Source organism: Anopheles arabiensis, chromosome 2 (assembly GCF_016920715.1).
Source record: "Anopheles arabiensis isolate DONGOLA chromosome 2, AaraD3, whole genome shotgun sequence".
NCBI lineage: Eukaryota > Metazoa > Arthropoda > Insecta > Diptera > Culicidae > Anopheles > Anopheles arabiensis.
Window position 1 is genome coordinate 91,730,767 of NC_053517.1, and position 19,857 is coordinate 91,750,623.

Below are 19,857 nucleotides of genomic sequence, written 5' to 3' on the forward strand. Positions count from 1 at the left end.
GTGTGTATTTCTGTTTCTGCATCCCTCATTTTTCCCCGGTTTTTCTTATTGCATTTCCAATCGGTGGCGCTAATTTTAATCTCCGGTTTTGTCTCTCGCTCTCTCTCCCACTGTGGTCAGCTCACCGATTGCATCCTCGACTACGACGCTCCTGGCCGGCACTGCAAGCCCGGCGCAGCTGGTGTCACAGACCATCAGTACGGCAGGTGGCAGCAGCAGCAGCAGCAGCAGTAACATCAATGTAGGCGAGGTTTCCTCGACGTGCAGTGTCGGATCGCCGTACGATACGGTTTCGTCCTCGCCGGGATACATCAACACCGAGTCGTCCGTGTCTAGTTTGGACGATCTGAAATCATCGGAAGGTAGGTGGGGAAAGTTGATGGGAGAAAATGTTTAAATGACCTGTCGTAAGCAGATTGCTCTGATTTTCGCAACTCTGCAGCTTTTGTCTGACTTTATATAAGTGAGGGGCACTTATCAACACATTACTAGGCTAATCAAAGGACTTGTTCTGTCCTTATGTATTTATGTATATTCTACTCTGACACATAGAATCGTGGTCTGTCGATGTCTACGCCCAAACTATTAATGAACTGTGACTAACTATGACTGATTAGTGTGTCCATAACAGGATAGTTAGTGCTGCGTGCTGCCAAACACAAAAAATGAGCGTTTCTTTCTTCAACTTGGGTAATTTGAAGGAAAAAGTTTGGTTTGTCAATGAAAAATGTGGTTTTACTCTTTTTGGAAATGAATTCTGTAATATAATTGAGTTTTGTAATACTTTGTTGGTAGTGGTTGTTAAGCTATTCTTGTGGAAGCTCTGAAAAGTACAATTATTCTCTTCTTTTTATGCGATGTGTATTGATGTATTGTTTTGATTTGAAATATAGATAAGATTTTGGGTAAACTAGATTCAGTTTTAAATTGTTCAATATTTTATTGGCTCATTGTGGAATCAAATTACAACCGTTGGTTCCTGGACCGGAACCTTGTATGGTTTGCGATCTATTCCATGACTGAGACTGAGCTACCTGCAGGTACATTTTATCCAAGAACATTATGAGTTTGGGATCACCTGCAGAACAGATATCGTTTTAGGCAAAGTTCTAGAACCGTTTATGGTTCGGAATAAGCTTTAAGACCGTTAGGAGTTAAGGATCCTTTCCAGACACAATCGGTGTGCGTTTGGAATCAGTTCAAAAAAATGCCATAGGTTTGAGATCCAGGTCCAGTTTCCAGGTCCGATATGAATTCAGGATTTTTCATTTACTTATCTGTTTATTTTTGTAGAGACTTTGAGCCTAATGAGTTAAATATCAATTCTAGGCATTATTTTTAATTAATTCAGGATCAGTTCCAGGACCTGTACGGGATTTAAAGAAGAGTGGAGTTGGACAAAAATGGATTCAGGACCTTAAAATTGCAGAAACTGTATGATTTGATAAAATTCAGTTGAATCGTCATATAGGGTTCGACATTACTTCCTAAGTTGGTCTTAGATTAGGAGTCTCTTCTTTTGGCATTTTTCTCTGCTTTAAGGATTAGATTGACATGACGTAGCTCAGTATCAGACCAAATCAACTTCAAAATTTAGTATCAAGCATACGATGTTTTTCGGTTGAGATTGGAAATAAATTGCTTCCAGGCAGATGATTAACACTGTATGGGATCTAGAAGTTATGCAATCAAAATAATATTATCGTTTATACTTATGTATAAATCATCCGTTTTGTTTTGTTTAAAATCAGAACAAAGATGATTATTAATTTAAGAAGAAAAAATATGTTCCACAGTTACACAGAAATACACAGAAATGTCAACAACTTCCTAGAAATAATTAAAAAAAAAAGACGCTCATTCCATTACATTGACTCTTGCCAATTAGCTAAACGTGGCAAACGAAATGAGCATAAAAATAGGATCATATAATTGCGACCTCTTATCCGCTGCGCCAGTCCACCACTTTACTATGCCACGCACGTTGCTTTCGCATCGGATTCTCCTTCTCTTCCCCTCCCAAGCATGTGACCTGAAGCATAATTCCATCGACCGCTCGGGTGCGGACGTACGTTATGCTGTACCAGAACCATTTACACCCACTGCCAACTGTTTGTGTTCGCTCGCCGTGTTGTGTACACACAACCTCCAACCGAAAGCTTTCTCGATCCCCCGGAGCACATCGATCGATTCGTACCGCCGCGGCCCACCCCTTATTCCACATTCTTATCAAGATGTCAAATAGCGGTTGCGTTAGCCGTTGCTTTAAATTTTAATTGTCCCTTCCGAGGGCGGTGTGCCAGCGATGGGAGAGAGCACGAGGAAGAGCCAAAACTGAAGCAAAACAACGATAACAATAACACTAAAAGAACAGGACAGAAAAGACCAAAGAACGAAATGTTTTGCTCGCGTGCAGGAGAAAGGTGCAAAGAAGCGATTAAACGGTGAAGAGTCCAATAAAAGGAGGAATAAACAGAAGAGAGCAACCTTTGGTGACTTTGAATGCGAACACGAACCACCACCAGCAGCAGCAGCCGCACGAAGAATCATCCCAAATGTAATAAACTAAAAAAAAAAAAGCAAACACACACCGAAGCAGAATAATACGGAATACGGAAGAGGAGAGCGCGAAAGAAAGCACCGAAAAGGAAGAAAGGGCGATGACGACGGACGGCGGCGACGACGACGATGGGCCCCAAAGTTCGTTCACCTTTGGGGCGAGCTCGAGCGCGCGCGCGCGCGTTCGCGTTAAGCCTCATTACGCACGGGCACACGATCGCAAACGGCACGATGGGCCGATGGGTGATCGTTACCACCAGCCTTCCCCCAGTGCGTGCCCGTACCGTCCACTCCAATCGATTCTGACCCCTTACCACCCCCATTCACGCGAACCCTTTTCCAAAGCTGTTAACCAGAGACGCGCGTTCGCATGTACTTACGCATGAACCCAGTGCGCATTCTGGCTGGCGGACGGCCCGGTTCTGGCCAACGGGTTCAATGGCCGACGGTCGATTTTCCCACGAGTTTTGCACGAATTTGATATGCGCATTCTTATCATCTCACCTCACACTGGATGAGTGCAGCATTAACTTGAGTAGTTTTGTGATTTATTAGACTTTCTAAGCAACACATCGCTTTGGAGCAACACGAAGAATCCATCAAACAACTCTTTGAAGTCTGTCTCGACTTAATGGTACACCGTTTAGGTACACCATCTCGAGGTGGAATGGATCCAGAAGAACAGAAAGGAGGTTAAAGAGCGTATGAAATGGATTACATGGCGTTCAATGTTTTTGGAGAGCCCAAGACATCCAAATGGTCAACCAAAGCCTGATGTTTGAGCCTGATCTTCTATGATGTATGGAGATAGCCCGTTTTTTTTTCTAAACTCTAATACATCTCGGACGACCCGCTAGAATGAGCATGACAAGCCGAAACTGTTTCTTTGGTCGGTTTTTATCTATCTCTCTCCTCTGTTTGGTTCTAGTCCGAATAGATTATGACGTCTTTTCGGTCAGGAGCCTACAGCATCGCCCGTCCGATGGGCGATTGAAGGTGATATGCAAAACGAAGGAGTAGATGACACGTTGCTGTGCCTGTATGTACATTGGTGCCCGGGTAGATCTTGCCAGAACGATTGTCCGCAAAAAGCTTTCAGAGAGAAGATCGGACCAGTGCTCGGATAATCTTGTGCAATAAAATGATGATGCGAGGATGACGATGGTGATGCTGTTGCCTGATAGGCGTACTTTTCGTACCTTCTCTTGCTGTTTGTAGATTGGCTTACTTTTATGGGAGCATCAAACCCTGGAACGCGTTTTATATTTATCACTTTTACGATCATCCTGGGAGGTTCGGAGGGAATTTGCTGTGTAGCGCTTGGTACTAAGCCCATACGCTAAGCTTTCCATTTTTGGAAAGGAAAAATCGATTCTATTGGAGTTGGATGAAGACCACAACAAACGGCGACATTCGTCACACTGATGCAGCTAAATCGTACTGCAATGCTTTGGAACTAATCGTTCTGCAAGAAACTAATCGAACTTTTTCCATGTTGGTTGCTGTAAATTGACTACTCTTAGGGAATATGTACTATAATCCAGTACTATAAAACCAAACTATTGAAGTGTTACATTACCGCGTACACTTTATGAGCCTCCATTGAGCTTCCACGGCGCGCGCGCTTTTACACCTTCTCCGCAATCTTGATCGCCGTGCGGCATCCCGATTTGATGAGGCTCGTGAGGGTACGGTAAAATGGGGCCTGCTCTGCACCGTGCTGCAGCCCGGTATCGTGATGCTCCTGCTCCTCGTCCCGTATGCGCCGGATCGTTTCCAGCAGCACCTTATCGGTGCAGCGGGGCGGCTCATCGCACATCAGCGTGCGCAGCTGATCGTTGTAGTGCTCGATAATTACCGACTCGACCGCTACCGTGCACGCCATTGCCGCCCTTTCGCCCAGCAGTGCGGTACCGAGACCGAGGCCAAAGCCAGCCACCCGCCAGACCGGCTGCAGGGCCGACGGTCGGACGCGGTACTCGTTGACGAGCCGATCGAAGGCGGCCTTGTGCGCCCGCTCCTGTTCCCACATGTGCCGGATCGTTTTACCCGCCTTGGTGTGACCTGGGCGGGGGAGGAAGTTTGAGCACAGTTCGATCGATCAGTTGCAATCGTTTGGAGTAGCTACACCGGGTGTTATGCGCTTACCGAGAATCACCAGCTGACCGCGATAGATTTGGTTCGCTCCCAGCTCGCCGGCCTGATTCACCCTGATAATCCTGTCCACCAGTTTGGAGCAGCGCTGTTTTAGAAGCTTAGCATCCGTGTGGATGCTCCGTATGGTAAGCTGGAGCATGTAAGGCGAGCTAAAAACGAGGAGGCAGCTGTACGGATTATGCAAAGCGATGCCAAGAGCCATCGATCTTTCGTTGACTTACAACTACAACTTACCGTTGGGTTTTCGCCTGTATCACAGTATTTTGAGGTATAAAATCCACAAAGACAGGCTCTTGATCAATGATTTCAATATCCTAGAGGTACCAGCGGGTTCATCACGATTTCATTATGCACAGCGGTTTGACATTAAGAACGTTAATTGCGACACAAACCAAAACGATTTGCTTCTGCTGTTTGTGGCCTGCTATGTTTTTGGAAAAACGTTGGTATTTGTTGTTAATTTGGGCCTTTGGCTTTTAGGTTTTTAAAGACAATTCACGCTTCCTTTTGACTCCAAGGGGCACATCAAGAAAAACTAATTACAGAACTCATATCGATTCTTGAATTAAACTCAAATCGATACAGGCCTTAGAATTGGTCCTGAACCTACATCAGTTCTGGAACTGATCACAAACCCATTTCGGTTCTGAATAAACCCATAACGGTCCTGGAACTGATCTTCAACCCATACCAGTGCTGGATTATATCCTGAATCCGTGCAGATTCTGGAACTCATCCTGAACCAACACAGAATATGGTACTCATGCCCAACGCATGCCAGCCTTACCAATGTACCTGAACCAATACCTGTCTTGGAACTGTTTCAGGTATTGGTCCTGTGATTGATTCTGAACTCATACCAGTCCTGTAACTGATTCCTAATCCTAAAGTTGGTACCAAAACTACCCCGTTTTTGGAACTGATCCTAAATCCTTACCGTTTCTGAAAAAGATCCTGAACCCATAACGATCCTAGAGTTTATCCATGTCCTAATACAGTCTAGGAATTAATTTTGAACCCATACCAGTCCTGGGATAGATTCTGACCCCTTTTCGGTCTTAGGCCTGATCCGTAACTCATACAGGCTCTAGAACTTATACCGAACTCATGTCGATTCTGGAATGGATCCTGATCCCATAGTGATGCAGAAATTGCTTCAGAACTCGTACTGGTCATGGCGCTGATTCCGAACCCACCTCATTGCTGAAACTGGTACCCAACTCCATAACTGTCCTGGAACTGATCCTGAACTATTTTCTGAACGGTCCTAGACAGGTCGAGGACTCATACTGACGACGGAGCTGTTCCTAAACCCATACCGGTCCTGGAACGCTTCCCAATTTTGTTCCGGTTGAAGAACTGTAACAGATTTTTTATATTTCAAGAAACGAATAACGAATTACGAAGTACTTTTAACTGACTTTCCTTGCATATTGATCAATGCACCATATTCGACATCACAGTTTTTTTTAATTTAGCATAGAAATTTAGTAAGGAATTCGCAATAATGCGTTACTCCAAAACAACTCGTAATAAGAAGCGTGTGTGCAACAGCAAAAGTTGTCAATGGTTCCCTTTATCGCCCCAACAGGGTGAAAAAACGGAAAATCGAATCCCATCCCTCAAAAGCTCTCCCGTGCGGGTCAGTGACCGATCTTCGGGAGTCTGTGAATCTGTGTGTGTGTCTGTGTTTTATTTCTTTCTCTCCCACTGTTGACTCTTTCGCTCCGGCTTTCGCTCGGCCGAGCGAACTTGCGACAGGAACGTTCAGTGTGTGTTCTTGCACTCACACCGCGCAGTAGAATGCGTGTTATGTTTTTTTTTTCATCATCATCATCATCATCATCTTTTTCTTCTTCGCTCTGTAACGTTTGTTTGTGTACCCATTTATAAGCATCGTTTATGCTGTTTGTTTCCTCATGCTTCCCCATTCCTAGAGGTTCACCAACGCGTTGCTTGCCTTTCGGTCGGGGTTTTGTCATCATCCCGTCGTTCCTTCATACCCCGTTCCTCTACAGCAAACGCTCGCCGGCCTGGTGCTTTCAGCCGGCTGGGCACACGCGCCCATTTTTATCAGCCGCGCGCATAAAGAGCGAATAAGGGTGCAATGATTCGATCGCGGTGTGTGTGTGTACGTGTACGGTTGTGTTTTCACGCAAAAACAGAAAATCGGTCGATGCGCGCCTCATTTTATGCTCACCGCGATGCAACCCATTCGGCGCATTGGTAACGAGATGTGCATCTATCTTGGCCTGGCACTCATGAGAAACGCAGAAGGGAGGAGGAAGTGTTGATTCCGATTCCTTCCGCCCTATCCCACCTGGAACGAACTGTTCGTTCGCGCAGCTCGCGTTCGATGACCGCCGGCTCGAGCAGGCAACCGCCGCGCAACATTAAGCCACGGTCATTCGCGTGCACCAAACGTGAGTGCACTTTTCGGTGCGCTTTCCTCCTCCTCATCCTCCTCCTCCCGCTCGTGGTCCGAAGGGTGGGCTGGGCTGGTGCGTTCGTTCTTAAGGCGATTTATGTGTGTGCGCTCTTGGGTTGGTGGGACACTCCTTTGCTGGATGCGTCCCGCTGTTCGTTGGTGCAACATTGAACTTGAACGGTTGAAGAAAAGAGTCATCGCCGTGGAGCGAGAGAGGTCAAACATACTTGCTCTCGTGCGTTCTTTTGGGGGAAACTTGAGAGAATAAGCGTTATTATTATATTGTTGGAGGAAATTTTGGGCAGGTGAGTGGACAGTAGAGCGTTGATGATTTACTTAGCGCCTTCATCGTTGAAGAGTTGAAGGAGTTTTGAATGTTTAGTTTAATTTAATTTAAAGCTTTAAGCGTTTATGAGTAGTTTAATGAACAACTTTATGTATAATATAAACATTATTTTCATAAAACCCACAAAAATCTATTGTGAATTGATTATTATTTCCTTTCGTTTTCGATTTTGAATTAAGTAATCAATGATTTTCATCTTGAAATTATTTATTTTAAAAGGTTATTCTCATCATCATTTACCTATTTTTCAAAAAAATTGTATTTGGAATAGAATCTTCAACATTTATACATACTTTATGCAAATATAACTAAATCATTGGGAATTTTATTCCGAATACTGGAAATTAAAATAAAATGTTCTGTTATTTTTGTCATCTATACTTGTCTTTTGTTTTTATTATTCAAACTCTAACATATCCCAATTTATTATGATTTTTTTGTGCTAATTACAATGTAATTTCATATATTTTAATTGCTTTATTTTGTGATCTTTTTAATAACTGCGCTGATATTATTTTCATGGCTTACATTGAACCCATACAACTTCAAACCTTCCGCTTAAAATGTTCCGATACGATCACTACGATTATTTCTAGTTTCTTTATCAGTAACGGTTATAATTAAGCTACAAAACGAATGTCTTCCTGATAACTGAACAAGTTCATCGATTAAAGAAAAACCAATTTAAATTGATCTTCTCGACCCGATACGATACCCGAAACTCCCAATCGTTAGGCTACTCCATTACAACGCGCAGCCCTCTACCACCAATAATAGTCGCCAATTTTGCATATCCCAAAAACCAACCCTAGACAACGCACCCGAAACTCGGGTGGAGCAGCATTTCTCGCTCTCCTTTCGTGTCTACTTTCTTTCTGCGGCATGCTGGATGCTGGAGAACACTCTCCCGCGTGATCGCGATTGCTCCACACCGGACGCGACCGGGGGCAGCACATCATATGCTGCTCTTTAATTCTGAGCCAACGGGCAGAGTTTTCCAACGGTTCGCATCCAGGCGTTCGCGAGCGGCCGAACGCACACTCTCCCGCAGAAGGTTCTTGGTCTGCAAACGCTCGGCAACCCGGACCGGGAACAGGTCGGCTGTTGTTTACCTTCCGTCAGCCGCTGCCAGTATGCGTTAACGTTCTCACCAGAATGGATACGCGCAGCGGCGACGATCGTACCGCAGTGTAGCGCGTGTTCTGGGCGAGCTCTCTCGGTTGCGGTTCGCGGTGTCTGCTTTCACGGATGAACCCCGTTGTCGCTGGGTGTACTGTTGTTTTGGTGATTAAAATTAAGTTTCGGGTGTGCCCATGCTTAATGCGTGATCAGTGAACCTCTACCCGATACGATTCGGTAACTGTGAAGCAATGTGAGTGTGTGTGTGTATCACGAGAAAGCCTGTGCCGTGCCAGTTTTTTTTCCTCGCGTAACCCAAGTGCCATGTTTCCCAGTGCCCCAAGTTTACTACGTACGAGATTAGCTTATTGCACGCCACGATCCTGCCATCGAACGGGATGGTGTGCCAGTGAAGGGAGGGTGTCGGTGTCGCGTTCCACTGCTGTCTGAGCATGGATATCTATTCGCTCGATCCGTCCGGCACGGGGCTTAGCCCGAGCCTGGCCAAGATCGACGAGGACCTGGCGGAGGTACACTTCGACACCGGGTCGGAGTTCAATTTGCACTTTTTCGATACGCCCGAAGACTCGAACACGCAGAGTGGCTTCAGCGATCATGAGTCGAGTGAGTCAGCGGCCCGGGACACACCGCCGAGCCCGGTGTGCAGTACGGCGACGAGGGGTGGACTCAGGCAGCAGCAGCAGCACACCAATAGCGGCAGCAGTAATGCCGGTGGTGGTGGGCTCGTGTCTGCGATCGGATCCGGTAACTGTGTGATGATCTCGTCAACGGCGCACGCCGCCATGGAAAGGACGAAAGTGTCCTCATCGAACTATGATGCAGGTGGCCAGAGGGGTTGTGCTGGAGTACGGGCAGGTAAGATGATGCGAGAGTGCTAAGAGAGTTCAACCGAATAATTTAATGGCAATCTTCGGGAATTCATTGATATTCAATGAAAATCAACAGTCAGTTTTCTAAGACGATAAAGAAGCCACGCCATGGTGCATAAATTGCTTAGATCTTGCACACAAATAAGCGTTTTACTGTGACAAACCATAGGCGTAAACATCTCAGAATCTGGAACTATGTTTAGCCCGATGGTGTGGTTGACTCGTCATCAGGAAGTATGTGATTGGGCTATAGTTTAAGTTCCTGTTGACCTATAGACTTCGCAGTAAGTCTTTCAAGGTTTATGGTTCGTTGGACACATTCGTAACTTCTTTCTGTTATTGTGTTAGATTGCTCACATGTTTTGTGTGTTCATGTTTACAATGCTGCTCTTTGCATTGGACTAAGATCGTTCTAAACACTGAAGACGTGTCTGAAGATGATTTAGCTGTATGCTAAGATAACGTTTCAGTTTCCTGTTATTCAGCGTTCAATATCTAATTCTGCCGAATTTATGTGGCAAAAATTTTAAAGTGTGTTCAAACTGTTCGCACTTTTGCATCGAAACCTTCGAACTCCCTGTTAAAATGGTATGAAGCTATTCGCTAAGCACGATGAGTTCACTCAATAAGTTTGTTATCACGGGCGGGAATAAAGATCCGGAAAAAAACTATATCGCTTGGAGACCTTCACGTCCGTGAAATCTTTTGGTACAACTATAGTCAACCTGTGATATGTTTAAGCCATGTCTCGTGGTACAGTTGTCAACTCGTACGACGTCACAACATGATCGTCATGGATTTCAGGCCCTGAATGGACCGTGCTCCCATACATATAGTACCGAATATTCTATCTATCTATGAGTAAATCAATAAGTCACTGAAAGCTTAGCCCATTAGAGTCTGAGACAGGCTTTAACTGACAGCGGTTGTTGTTGTTAAAAGAAGAAGACGTTAGTTGTTTATTATGTTTATGATCTCACAACTAATAAAACACTGAAGATGGTCTTTAAGTAGTATATTTGAAGATACTGTTCTGTTATTTTCTAATGGTTTGATTGGTGTTCATTGATAACCACCACATGGGACTTATGTCAATTGGGTAATAAGAGGATAAACTTAATCCAATCAATAAAACACTTTATTGAAATAACTAGAACCAGCATAAACAAATTTTCAGGAAATTAGCAAATTTATTTCGGCACTGACATAGAAGTTCTCTAAAATCCAAAAACTAAGAATTAACAATTTATTGGTCGTACTGCCGTTTGAACTAGTTTAATTTTGAGTAAAAAAATTCATTATGTCATTATCATTCCAATTTTCACATCCTAAAATCTCAACAAAAAGTTAAATAAATTGTGCATTGTGTCAGGATTGGAGCACTTAAAATCGTTCCTTCTCATGATCCATCTGTTGAACCTATAAATCGCCTCCAAGTGATCTCGATCCTTCCCTCAGGTCAACGAAAGACGCAAAAAGACGCGAACTTTTGAACTTCATTCAAAATCCCGTGACTGCTCCCGCACTTCCGCTGATGCATACATATAAATTAGCGGGAATTCGAGCGTAGAACTGGGAAGAAGTCGCTCCAGAGATCCTCAATATATTTTTCGGTCGGATTCCCCTTCGCTGACTACGCACTTAAAATGCGCACTTCCCACACGGATGGTGTCAATGTATGCACATTGCTAATTCACGGAAGGGGCGATTTACACTGGCACGAAAATAGGGCCATTCCCGCTCCGTTTTTGGGCAGAGATGGTTGCAGACAAGGGGGAAATAAACTGCATAAAATGGCTACAAAAGCCGCACCGATTTGCACAATTTGGTTTAGGAAGAGGCATGAAAGCTCTACCGGCAGATGTGCCACAAGGGTTTTTTTGACATCCGTTACTTCACCGCGGTTAACAAGGGAATGGGGGAGGAAAGGTTCGTGTGTGTCTGTGTTGCCCGTGCCAATGTCAGACATGAATGGAGTGGATGCTAATTCACGTGCAGCGCGTTGTGGTGCTGCATACGAAATTTAGCGGTCAGAGTCGCGAAAAACCGTTTTCCTCCCACTGATTGGAATTGGAATTCATGTGTGTGTGTACATCCATCTTCCCAAGTCCCCTGGACAATTCCGTACCAATTCCGACGCCTAATGAAACGCCCGGAATTCATTAGCCCATTAGGCAATCTGGGTTGCTCCGAAATAGCACGGAGCACTAATGTGTCCAACATGCGCTTTAACGGACGGCCAAAGCTTTACGTCTGCCGAGGAAGCTGTTAGGGTTGGAAAGGCGGGATGATGATGACTGTAAACGCAAAATGACAAAAAGAGAAAGAAATGCGCACGGGATGTGAGGGCAAGACGAAAAACACATAAAATCAAAAACAACACAGACGACGAACCCCTAGCGTAGGAAAGGATGCTCGAAAGGAAATGGGCCGCGGGGGCTCCGGCTACTCCCGCTGTCAGAATTCGTACCTAAGCATAGCTCATTAATTATGACTTGTGCTGATTGGATCACGGTGATACTGCGCGAATGGGGAACCTCAAGGCACACACACCAGGGGAATGCTTCACACACTGATCGATTCCTGCCTAGATCGAACGCTTAACGGGACACAGCGATGGGGTGTGCTGGGCATAGCATTAGACAGCCAGCGAAATACACATCATTCGATGGAATGAACGGGTTCTCGTGCCAATCTTTCGCGCGCGCGCGCGCTCTCGTACAATGCCCTAAAATCTGTGTACACCTTTCGAAACTAATGCGCGCGAGAGGACGCGTGAAGGTGGATTTTTTTGTTTTGTTATTTTACTATTGTTGGAGCTGTTTTTGTTGTTTCTTTCCCTCTTTGCTTGATACGTTTCGATGGTGCGTTTGTCTGTTTGTACATCGCAATCAAACACACAATGCAAATTGAGGATGGTAAGAAAAGGAAGTGTGGCGACAAGTGATAGAAATAGCGGGAGAACAAAAAAAAAAAATAGGTACGATGACTCCAAAGTTCGCTTGCTGTGGTGGCTGTGACTGTTGGCCAACTTTAACAGCGAACACCACCTTCTCCACCAGCGAGAGAAATAAAATAGGGCTAAAAGCTTTATGCTGTACTCTTGTGCGCGAGATTCTACTTCTATCGAAGTAGGAAGCGGTCGTTCGCGAGAAGTTACGATCTCATGCCTTGGAGGGCGCATCAAAAGAAAACACCCCACCCCAGTATGTGGTTGAGCGATCGAATGGACGGGGGATTGTGTCGTTTTAGAGTTGTTTAGAGGCAAAGGGAGAAGGTTAAGCTCGGTTCGCTGGAAGCTAAACCGAAGACACCGTTTTGTGATTGAAAAGGTACATGCCATGTTTGATGGCTATCCTCTCCATCTAACCTCATTCTCAATCATAGCTCCCATGCGTGGAGGAGGACGCGTGTGACTTGAGTGCGTGTTTGTGGACACAGCACCAATCTTACACCGGAGTGGACGGTTGTGGCCGAACGGGTGCTGTTGATGTTGATGGATATCATCAGGCACCGTGTGTGTACACGCCCAGGGGTGGAGAAAGAACGTTGGCAAATTTTTCTTCACAGATTTCTGTTTTGTTTTGTTCGCTCTACCTATCTTATTTTGCTTGCCCACTTTTTCGTGCTGCACGTTCCTTTTACTGCCTCTTTGCGTATATTGTTACATTTAGGAGCGCGCAATGGTGTACCGTTATACATTTATGAGTTTATTAATAAGTATAATTCCCTTCGGCTCTCGTGATCGCGATCCGGTGCTGGGGATGAAGGCAAGCCTCCCTTTTTCCTCCGTTTTGTTGCCGTAGGTCGAATCTCGTGTCTTTTCGCCTCTTCTGGTGTTATTGGGTGGTTGGGGGAGGGATAAGAATAAGGTGGATTTTTTTCAAAGAACAGAGTATAAGCAACTATCCACTTGGAGTTTTAAAATCCAATTTTAGACCACTTGATATTTGTTTGGCAAGCATTGAATTACGCAATTTCATGCATATGTGCGAGCAAAACTTTAATAAATTCTAAAATATCATTCGTACATACATAAGTTATTCAGTCTTGGTGCAAAACAATTGGTAAATAAACAAATATTGGTCAAATATTTTGCTGTCAAAACTCACATTGAAATAGCTTGAAGAAGAAGCAAAAATACTTCTTGAAAAAATAAAAAAGGCAAATGATTTAATAGTATTTTAAATAAATTATTAGTAAAAAGCAGAAAAACCCTTGAAAAACATTAACAACATATTATTTAGAATAAAAACAAAATAATTGAAAGGTGACATACTTAACATATTTAATTTAAATGTGTAATCTATAACTTTAAATTAATTTTACTTTATAAAATGCTCTAAAAGCTAACTGCGCATAAAAAAGTTTATTTTCTTATATTTTTTGTTGAAATACAACTTTGGTAAAAATGTTTTATATTTTTGCCTCGATACAGGACTGTACAACGTGCATTTAAAGGCTCAGAGCTTAAGCAAAACGTTTTTACTTGCCATTTCATTGTTGTTTTAATTGATAGGAGTCTTACTTTTTGTTATGATATTGAGACCAGTTCCTATCATTTTTCAGGACCCTCGAACATTGTCCCATTTCCCGAGCTTAAACCTTGAGTTTCAAATAATTTGTCATACATTTGGGAATGTAGTTTTAAAATAAGGAATGTTGTCCTTAATATTATTGCATTTTTAAACAAAGCGAGGCTAAAAAACTCAATTGAACAATGTTACAAAGAAAAATTGATATTCCTCTCACTGAACTACAAGAACATCTTCAAAACATACCAATGCCCACTCGTTGCGGGCCCTGGTTTACTTTCCTTTCCCAAGTGCAGTAAGGTTTATTACACAACGACACCATGGCTGTCAACTTTGCCTTCCGCTTGCCTGCCCATCGGCGGCTCGGTTGCGTATTCCCACCGGAAAACCAGTGCACGAAGAAACCAGAACGATCGTCCTGCTTTTTCCCCAGGTCGAGGGGTTTGCAGTGCTTCCGAAGCTGCGGTTTCGGACGTTACAGTTACACGAAGCATTTGCTCGAGAGCGTGAATCCACACCGAGAACCAGAACAGAACCCGGAGGGGGTGGAAAGGTACGAAAAAACGACGCCAACAACCTCCTATGCTCAGCCTTTGTCCGCGAACGAGATCATCGCGGCGACTGGTTCGGTATGTACTAAGGCATGCTCCAAACACGACCACAAAACTGCAAGAACTTTTAACGCTCCTTCGAATGTATGTGTGTTCGCTATGCTCCGTGTATGCTTTTTTTTGTGTGTGCGACGTTTCTTTCGCACTTCTCTCGCACATTTCTTCGCTCCACATAACCGCCAACGAACCGGGGAGCAAAACAAAAACGGCACTACCAAGTTCAACGAACTGCCTGGACGTACCGGCGGAGTGTTTCGTTCCCTGGACGGCGGACGGTAGTTTCTTGGGGGGCATTGTGGGATGGGTTATCGTGTGCCGTTTTGGGACCGTTTATGGTGCTCGAATTCGCCAAACGAACCACCAAGCAGGCAAGGAACACTCCGCAGGTCGGACGAGTATCAGCATATAGCTGGCTGGTGGTTGCGCCCGCCCCAAACGTACGTCATGGCACGACCGGTATCGTGTGTTGATCAATGGATTTTAAATTGAAATATTTGCAATTGTAATGCAACCGGGAAACGAACTGGTGGTACAATGGGGTGGCTACCCCTGTGGGGCTGTGTCTTGGAAAGGAGGCACTCTGCCAATGGTCGCATAAACAGTGCAACATGCGTTAGGAATGCCCCCTCCCCCCCACTGCCGCCAAGGTGTGTGTTATGCTCGCAGATGGTATTTGTGCGATGCGCGAAAACGGTTTACCATTGGTGTGGTGGTAGTGTGGAAAATGGTAATTATATAAAGGACACTTAATTGAAGAACAATTTTAGAAGATTAGGACAAGTTAATTACTTAAATACTTGGCGTAAAATTAAGTACAACCTCATATTTATTTTATATTCTATTTTATAAACGGCAATGACGAACGACGTACCTAGTATTGAACTTGGTTCGTGACCTTTTCCTGCTTCCCAACCGCCATTTATGACATTCAGCAAAACGACACTAGAACTAGAGCTCCCCCTCATCCCTGCCGCGTTCGGTTGATTCTAGCAAAACATCTTTAAAATACAATCAAGTAAATATTCGAACAATATTATACATGCAACCTATCGGGAGGGAATACATTTGACCACCACCCGGTCAGAGATTGGATGTGCAGACCACATCTCCCAAGAATTCGACTCGGAAACGGTTGAACGATCGTGATCATCAAGAGTTGTTCAAAAAAGTCGGGCCAGGTTAGCGAAAGGAGAGGATGGGAAAAGCGATGCCTTCTATGCTAATTGCGTTCGCGTAACATTGACCTATGTGACGGTGGCAGTTTGTTGCAGCCCAGCGCAAATGTATGCAGCGCAGCTATCCCTAACCTATCCCTCTGGGACGAGTGCCTGCGGTACGTTAGAGATCGCATTACGCACCGTTGTGGACAGTGGGAAAACAATGTTGAAAGATTCTTTTTGTCCCCGGGACAACTGCTTGAGACAACCTGGGTCCCGAAGGAGTCCCGATCATCGAACGCAACGGTCGCGCATTAAACTTTCATGCAGTTGAATATGGAGATGCGCAATTGCATTCTAATCGTACAGAAATTCTAAATAGTGTAGTCAGGAGGAGAAGAGAGTGTACTACGAAAAGGCAAGAATTAAATGGCCCCCTTTGGGAGTGGTTGGATTATACTCAGGGGAGGTTATTTACTATGAATAATTTCTTTGACCTTTGACCTTTAGAGATATAGTGGAATTAATGTTCGTTAAGTAGAACAAGTTAGCGTTAGCTAAGCGACATATGTTATCTGACACGACTCAGATCATATAGTTACAAGGTTACACTTCAATCATTTATTTAATAAAACGTGAGTAACACTCCAACAAAGTTGATAACCATGATAACAAGAGTGTCGAATCTAATATTATTTATGACTCCTCTGACTAAATTACCACAAACTAATCTTCCACATCCACCTTCTCTTTGCAGACCCACCGTGCAGCGACGCCAGCTCAACGACGACCGCGAAAACGTTCGTCGCCTGCAAGGTGTGCGGTGACAAAGCGTCCGGCTACCATTACGGCGTTACGTCGTGCGAGGGCTGCAAGGGATTCTTCCGGCGCAGCATACAGAAGCAGATCGAGTATCGGTGCCTACGGGATGGCAAGTGTTTGGTGATACGGCTGAACCGCAACCGGTGCCAGTACTGCCGCTTCAAGAAGTGTCTCTCCGTTGGCATGAGCCGTGACTGTAAGTACCGTGCATGGGGGAGGTGCATTTGGGGCGGTATTTGTGAAGAACCTAGGTGGGACATTAGGCACCTTGGGGAATACATTGTAAAAATCTGATGAATTTCTTGTATTTTGATGGAATTTTAACAATAGCTAATGCTAAAATTAGTCAATTCGGTATGGATGATGCAGACCGATTTATTAATAATCTAAGGACTTCAAAACTCTACAAAGTTTGAAGTTACTCTAGATGTACTAAAGGTCTATCAGCAAGAAATTCAATAGAATATCCTTAGCATAATGCATTTTATTTGTCTAGGGCTACAAGCCAGTCTATTGAAACTGTACAAACAATACATCTGTTACCTAGCAAATCTTGCGTTTCAGAGAACTTATATTTAGATGTTGTATCTTATTTTTGTATAGAAGCAAAATGGACTTGTTTGGTACCGGTTGGCACACCTTACCATTAGAAATTAACTGGATTAACGGTTTAGAAAAGATATATCGAAACAAAATCTACTAGAACAAGTTGATATCTATTGGTAGATTCTTTCAAGTGCCAATTTGATATGTTTGATGCTTTAAGTGGTATTTCAAGGATTATTACCCAGAAAAGTCATGATGTAGAGCGATGGTTTTGGTGGCTGTTGACCCTTATTTTACTCTATTCAACTCAAAAAATGGATTGTCTTTTGATCAATCCCTAGAAATCGAAATGAAGTATTGAATATTGTACAGAAATATGAAAACCTCATTATTTTGTTTCATTACTTCGATTTAAATATTTATGACATAATGTATGATAAGTTCAAATGTTTACTGTTTAGCTAAGCTAAGCTAAGCTAAGCTTTTTAATATAGTTTAAGAAAATTATAAACTAATCCCTCTCAGCTCGAGCTGTTACTGCAAGTTTCCCGTTCATCGTTACTCCCTCACCAACTAACACGTTTGTCTCGATAGTGAGAGTCGCACCCCGATCTGTGATGATGCAACTCGGCTAGATCCGCAAACTTCTTGTTCCGGTGAGTGGGAGGAAAACTGGGAAAGCTTGCTCCGAAACTTGAAAAACTTGAAATTCCACCTTTTTCAGCCAGACAAGAAGCCACACTTGGCTGCGTGCAAACGTGGATTAAACTTTCAATTTTTCCACCCGCCCTAGCCACCCTGTTGGGGGGAGTATTTAAAGGGGACATTTGTACGGTTAAGCTTTTCCTACCATTCAATTTTGAAAAAAAAACTACATCCCTGACTAGTGAAATTGTGTTAAACAATCGTAGTTGTTTAATTTCTTTTTTTGAGAATACTTTCTCCTTACACCCTTTAAGCTTTATGATGTGATAATGAGTATGGTTTTTGTTTCCCCGTTTTGCACGCTGTAAATCTTGTTGAAAGTTTGGTGTAGTAGCCGACCAGAAATGATGAAAGGTGTTGCCGAGGGGCGCACCACCAGACAAAACAGTCGTCCGCTCAGGTTAATCGTTTCGGGGCGCCCTTTTTGCACAACACACTTTGTGCTACCGGCAAAGGCGAATGCACTCTCGCGCACGATAGCAGCCACCAGATAATCCCAGCTTCTGTTGCACCGCCAACCACCACCGAACGGTGCAATTGCACACCGGTTTTTGGGAAGGACCGGTGTGCTGTGTTCCGTGTGTTTTGTTTCTCTTTTGCATCCCATTTTCCTCTTCGCCCTGTTCCCCTGGTGGCTATTTTCTCAGCATAATTTCCACCCAGCTTTTCGGCCCACCGTCGCCAGACGACCGTCCATAATGAAGGGCGGTCATTTAGTGCGGGAAGGCTGGCTGGGTTTCTTTTCCCGGGAGCCTCTGCAGGTTCATCTTCTCGAAACAAAGCGTTGCCATTATTGATTTGCACGCAGCCACGATGTGAACCAGTTTGCCTGGGAATGATTATTGACCGTTGGCTCGTTTTGTCGTTTCGTTTGTTTCGGCTTTCGGGAAACCGTACCGTGGCCGTGTCCTGTCTGGGGCCGGCTGGCCAGAAACGTTCGGCAGGAGAAACGTGGGCAGTGAGTGTTTAATTTGAAACATGGTAATTGGGCTGCAAACGGGCAGAAAAGGGGCCAGCAGCCGATACAGAAGCCGATTCGTGCACCGCGGATGGAGCATTGGCAAGGATTGGGGTGTGTCGGCTGCCAGAGCATTTCCTTCTAACGGTATTCACGGTGCATCTGTACCGTTATGGAAAGGATTAAAATAGAACCTGAGCTGCAACGAGAGGAAGGTTTTTTAGGAGTTTGGTGGGGGGTTAAAGAACATGAGCATCCATTATTGGGTTTGTTTTAAATTTGAGCTGAGATGTTTTGCTGAAACGATCGAATTAGTTTCTGTTATGCTGGGGGTAGTAATGGTTGTTCATGTTTAAGACATGCTGCCAGCGGGAGTGGAAGAGCAGGGCCACAGCAGCGCAATTATTGTTTGAGATTAGATATTACCAAAAGCCGGACTAGGTATATGTTTGTGCATAGAGTTGGTCTGGAGAGACATTTGTTAGCGCTTTCAAATCAAGTATAAATTGCTACTCTCTTGTTGTGCAGCATAAATCTTAACAGCGTCCACAAGAAGTGTCACGTTCGTTGCCAATTTTGGGGCCTGAAAGTTTAACAAGAGGTTTTAATACACGAACGGTGTGCGTTCAAATCGGATAAAGATCGAACTTTTCAGACCATATTATTGACTTAAATAATAAATCATTCATAAACTGTCTGAACATTTCGTAATGTCTGGATTTTTGGATGTAAATCTAAAAACACACACAATGACCTAATATTTTATAAAAAAAAAAACAAAAAAAAACAAAAAAAAAACAAATCAATTTTAACGATTGGATGATGTTTAATAATGTCTCTTAGGGTTTGTTAAGTTTTTTTTTAATTTCAACAAAAAGATTCATAACATCTGCATCTCGAGAAATTAGTTTACTTTACTTAACGTCAATTGTAAGACGATTTTTTTAGACAAAACTTCGATAGTTTGGCGATTTTAACGATTATTGATTAATAAAGTCTAGTCATCTGGGGTTATACCGTTCGA

General features: G+C 43.9%; 2 protein-coding genes across 4 annotated transcripts in view; one reads left to right on the plus strand and one right to left on the minus strand.

Annotated features, from left to right (window-relative positions):
* Positions 1 to 19,857, plus strand: part of LOC120894935 (ecdysone-induced protein 78C) — a 32,592-nt gene that overhangs the window by 1,176 nt on the left and 11,559 nt on the right. Inside the window, exons 2-3 of one of the 2 annotated variants that reach the window (XM_040297836.1) lie at positions 121 to 362; positions 16,560 to 16,820. In XM_040297836.1, the coding sequence (XP_040153770.1) occupies positions 121 to 362; positions 16,560 to 16,820 (503 nt within the window). Of the gene's footprint in view, positions 1 to 120; positions 363 to 8,624; positions 9,486 to 16,559; positions 16,821 to 19,857 lie in introns of those variants that run through there. The other variant, XM_040297835.1, reaches the window with a different exon arrangement.
* LOC120894938 (5-demethoxyubiquinone hydroxylase, mitochondrial-like) lies at positions 4,122 to 5,115 on the minus strand. Of its 2 annotated transcripts, none has more exons than XM_040297838.1 (3): positions 4,951 to 5,115; positions 4,708 to 4,865; positions 4,122 to 4,623 (listed from the first exon to the last, which is right to left on the minus strand). In XM_040297838.1, exons 2-3 carry the CDS (start codon positions 4,853 to 4,855, stop codon positions 4,187 to 4,189), a joined length of 585 nt encoding a protein of 194 aa, XP_040153772.1. In that variant the 5' UTR covers positions 4,856 to 4,865; positions 4,951 to 5,115; the 3' UTR covers positions 4,122 to 4,186. The 2 variants fall into 2 exon arrangements, with proteins under 2 accessions (XP_040153772.1, XP_040153773.1); XM_040297839.1 differs by having other exon boundaries at positions 4,708 to 4,883.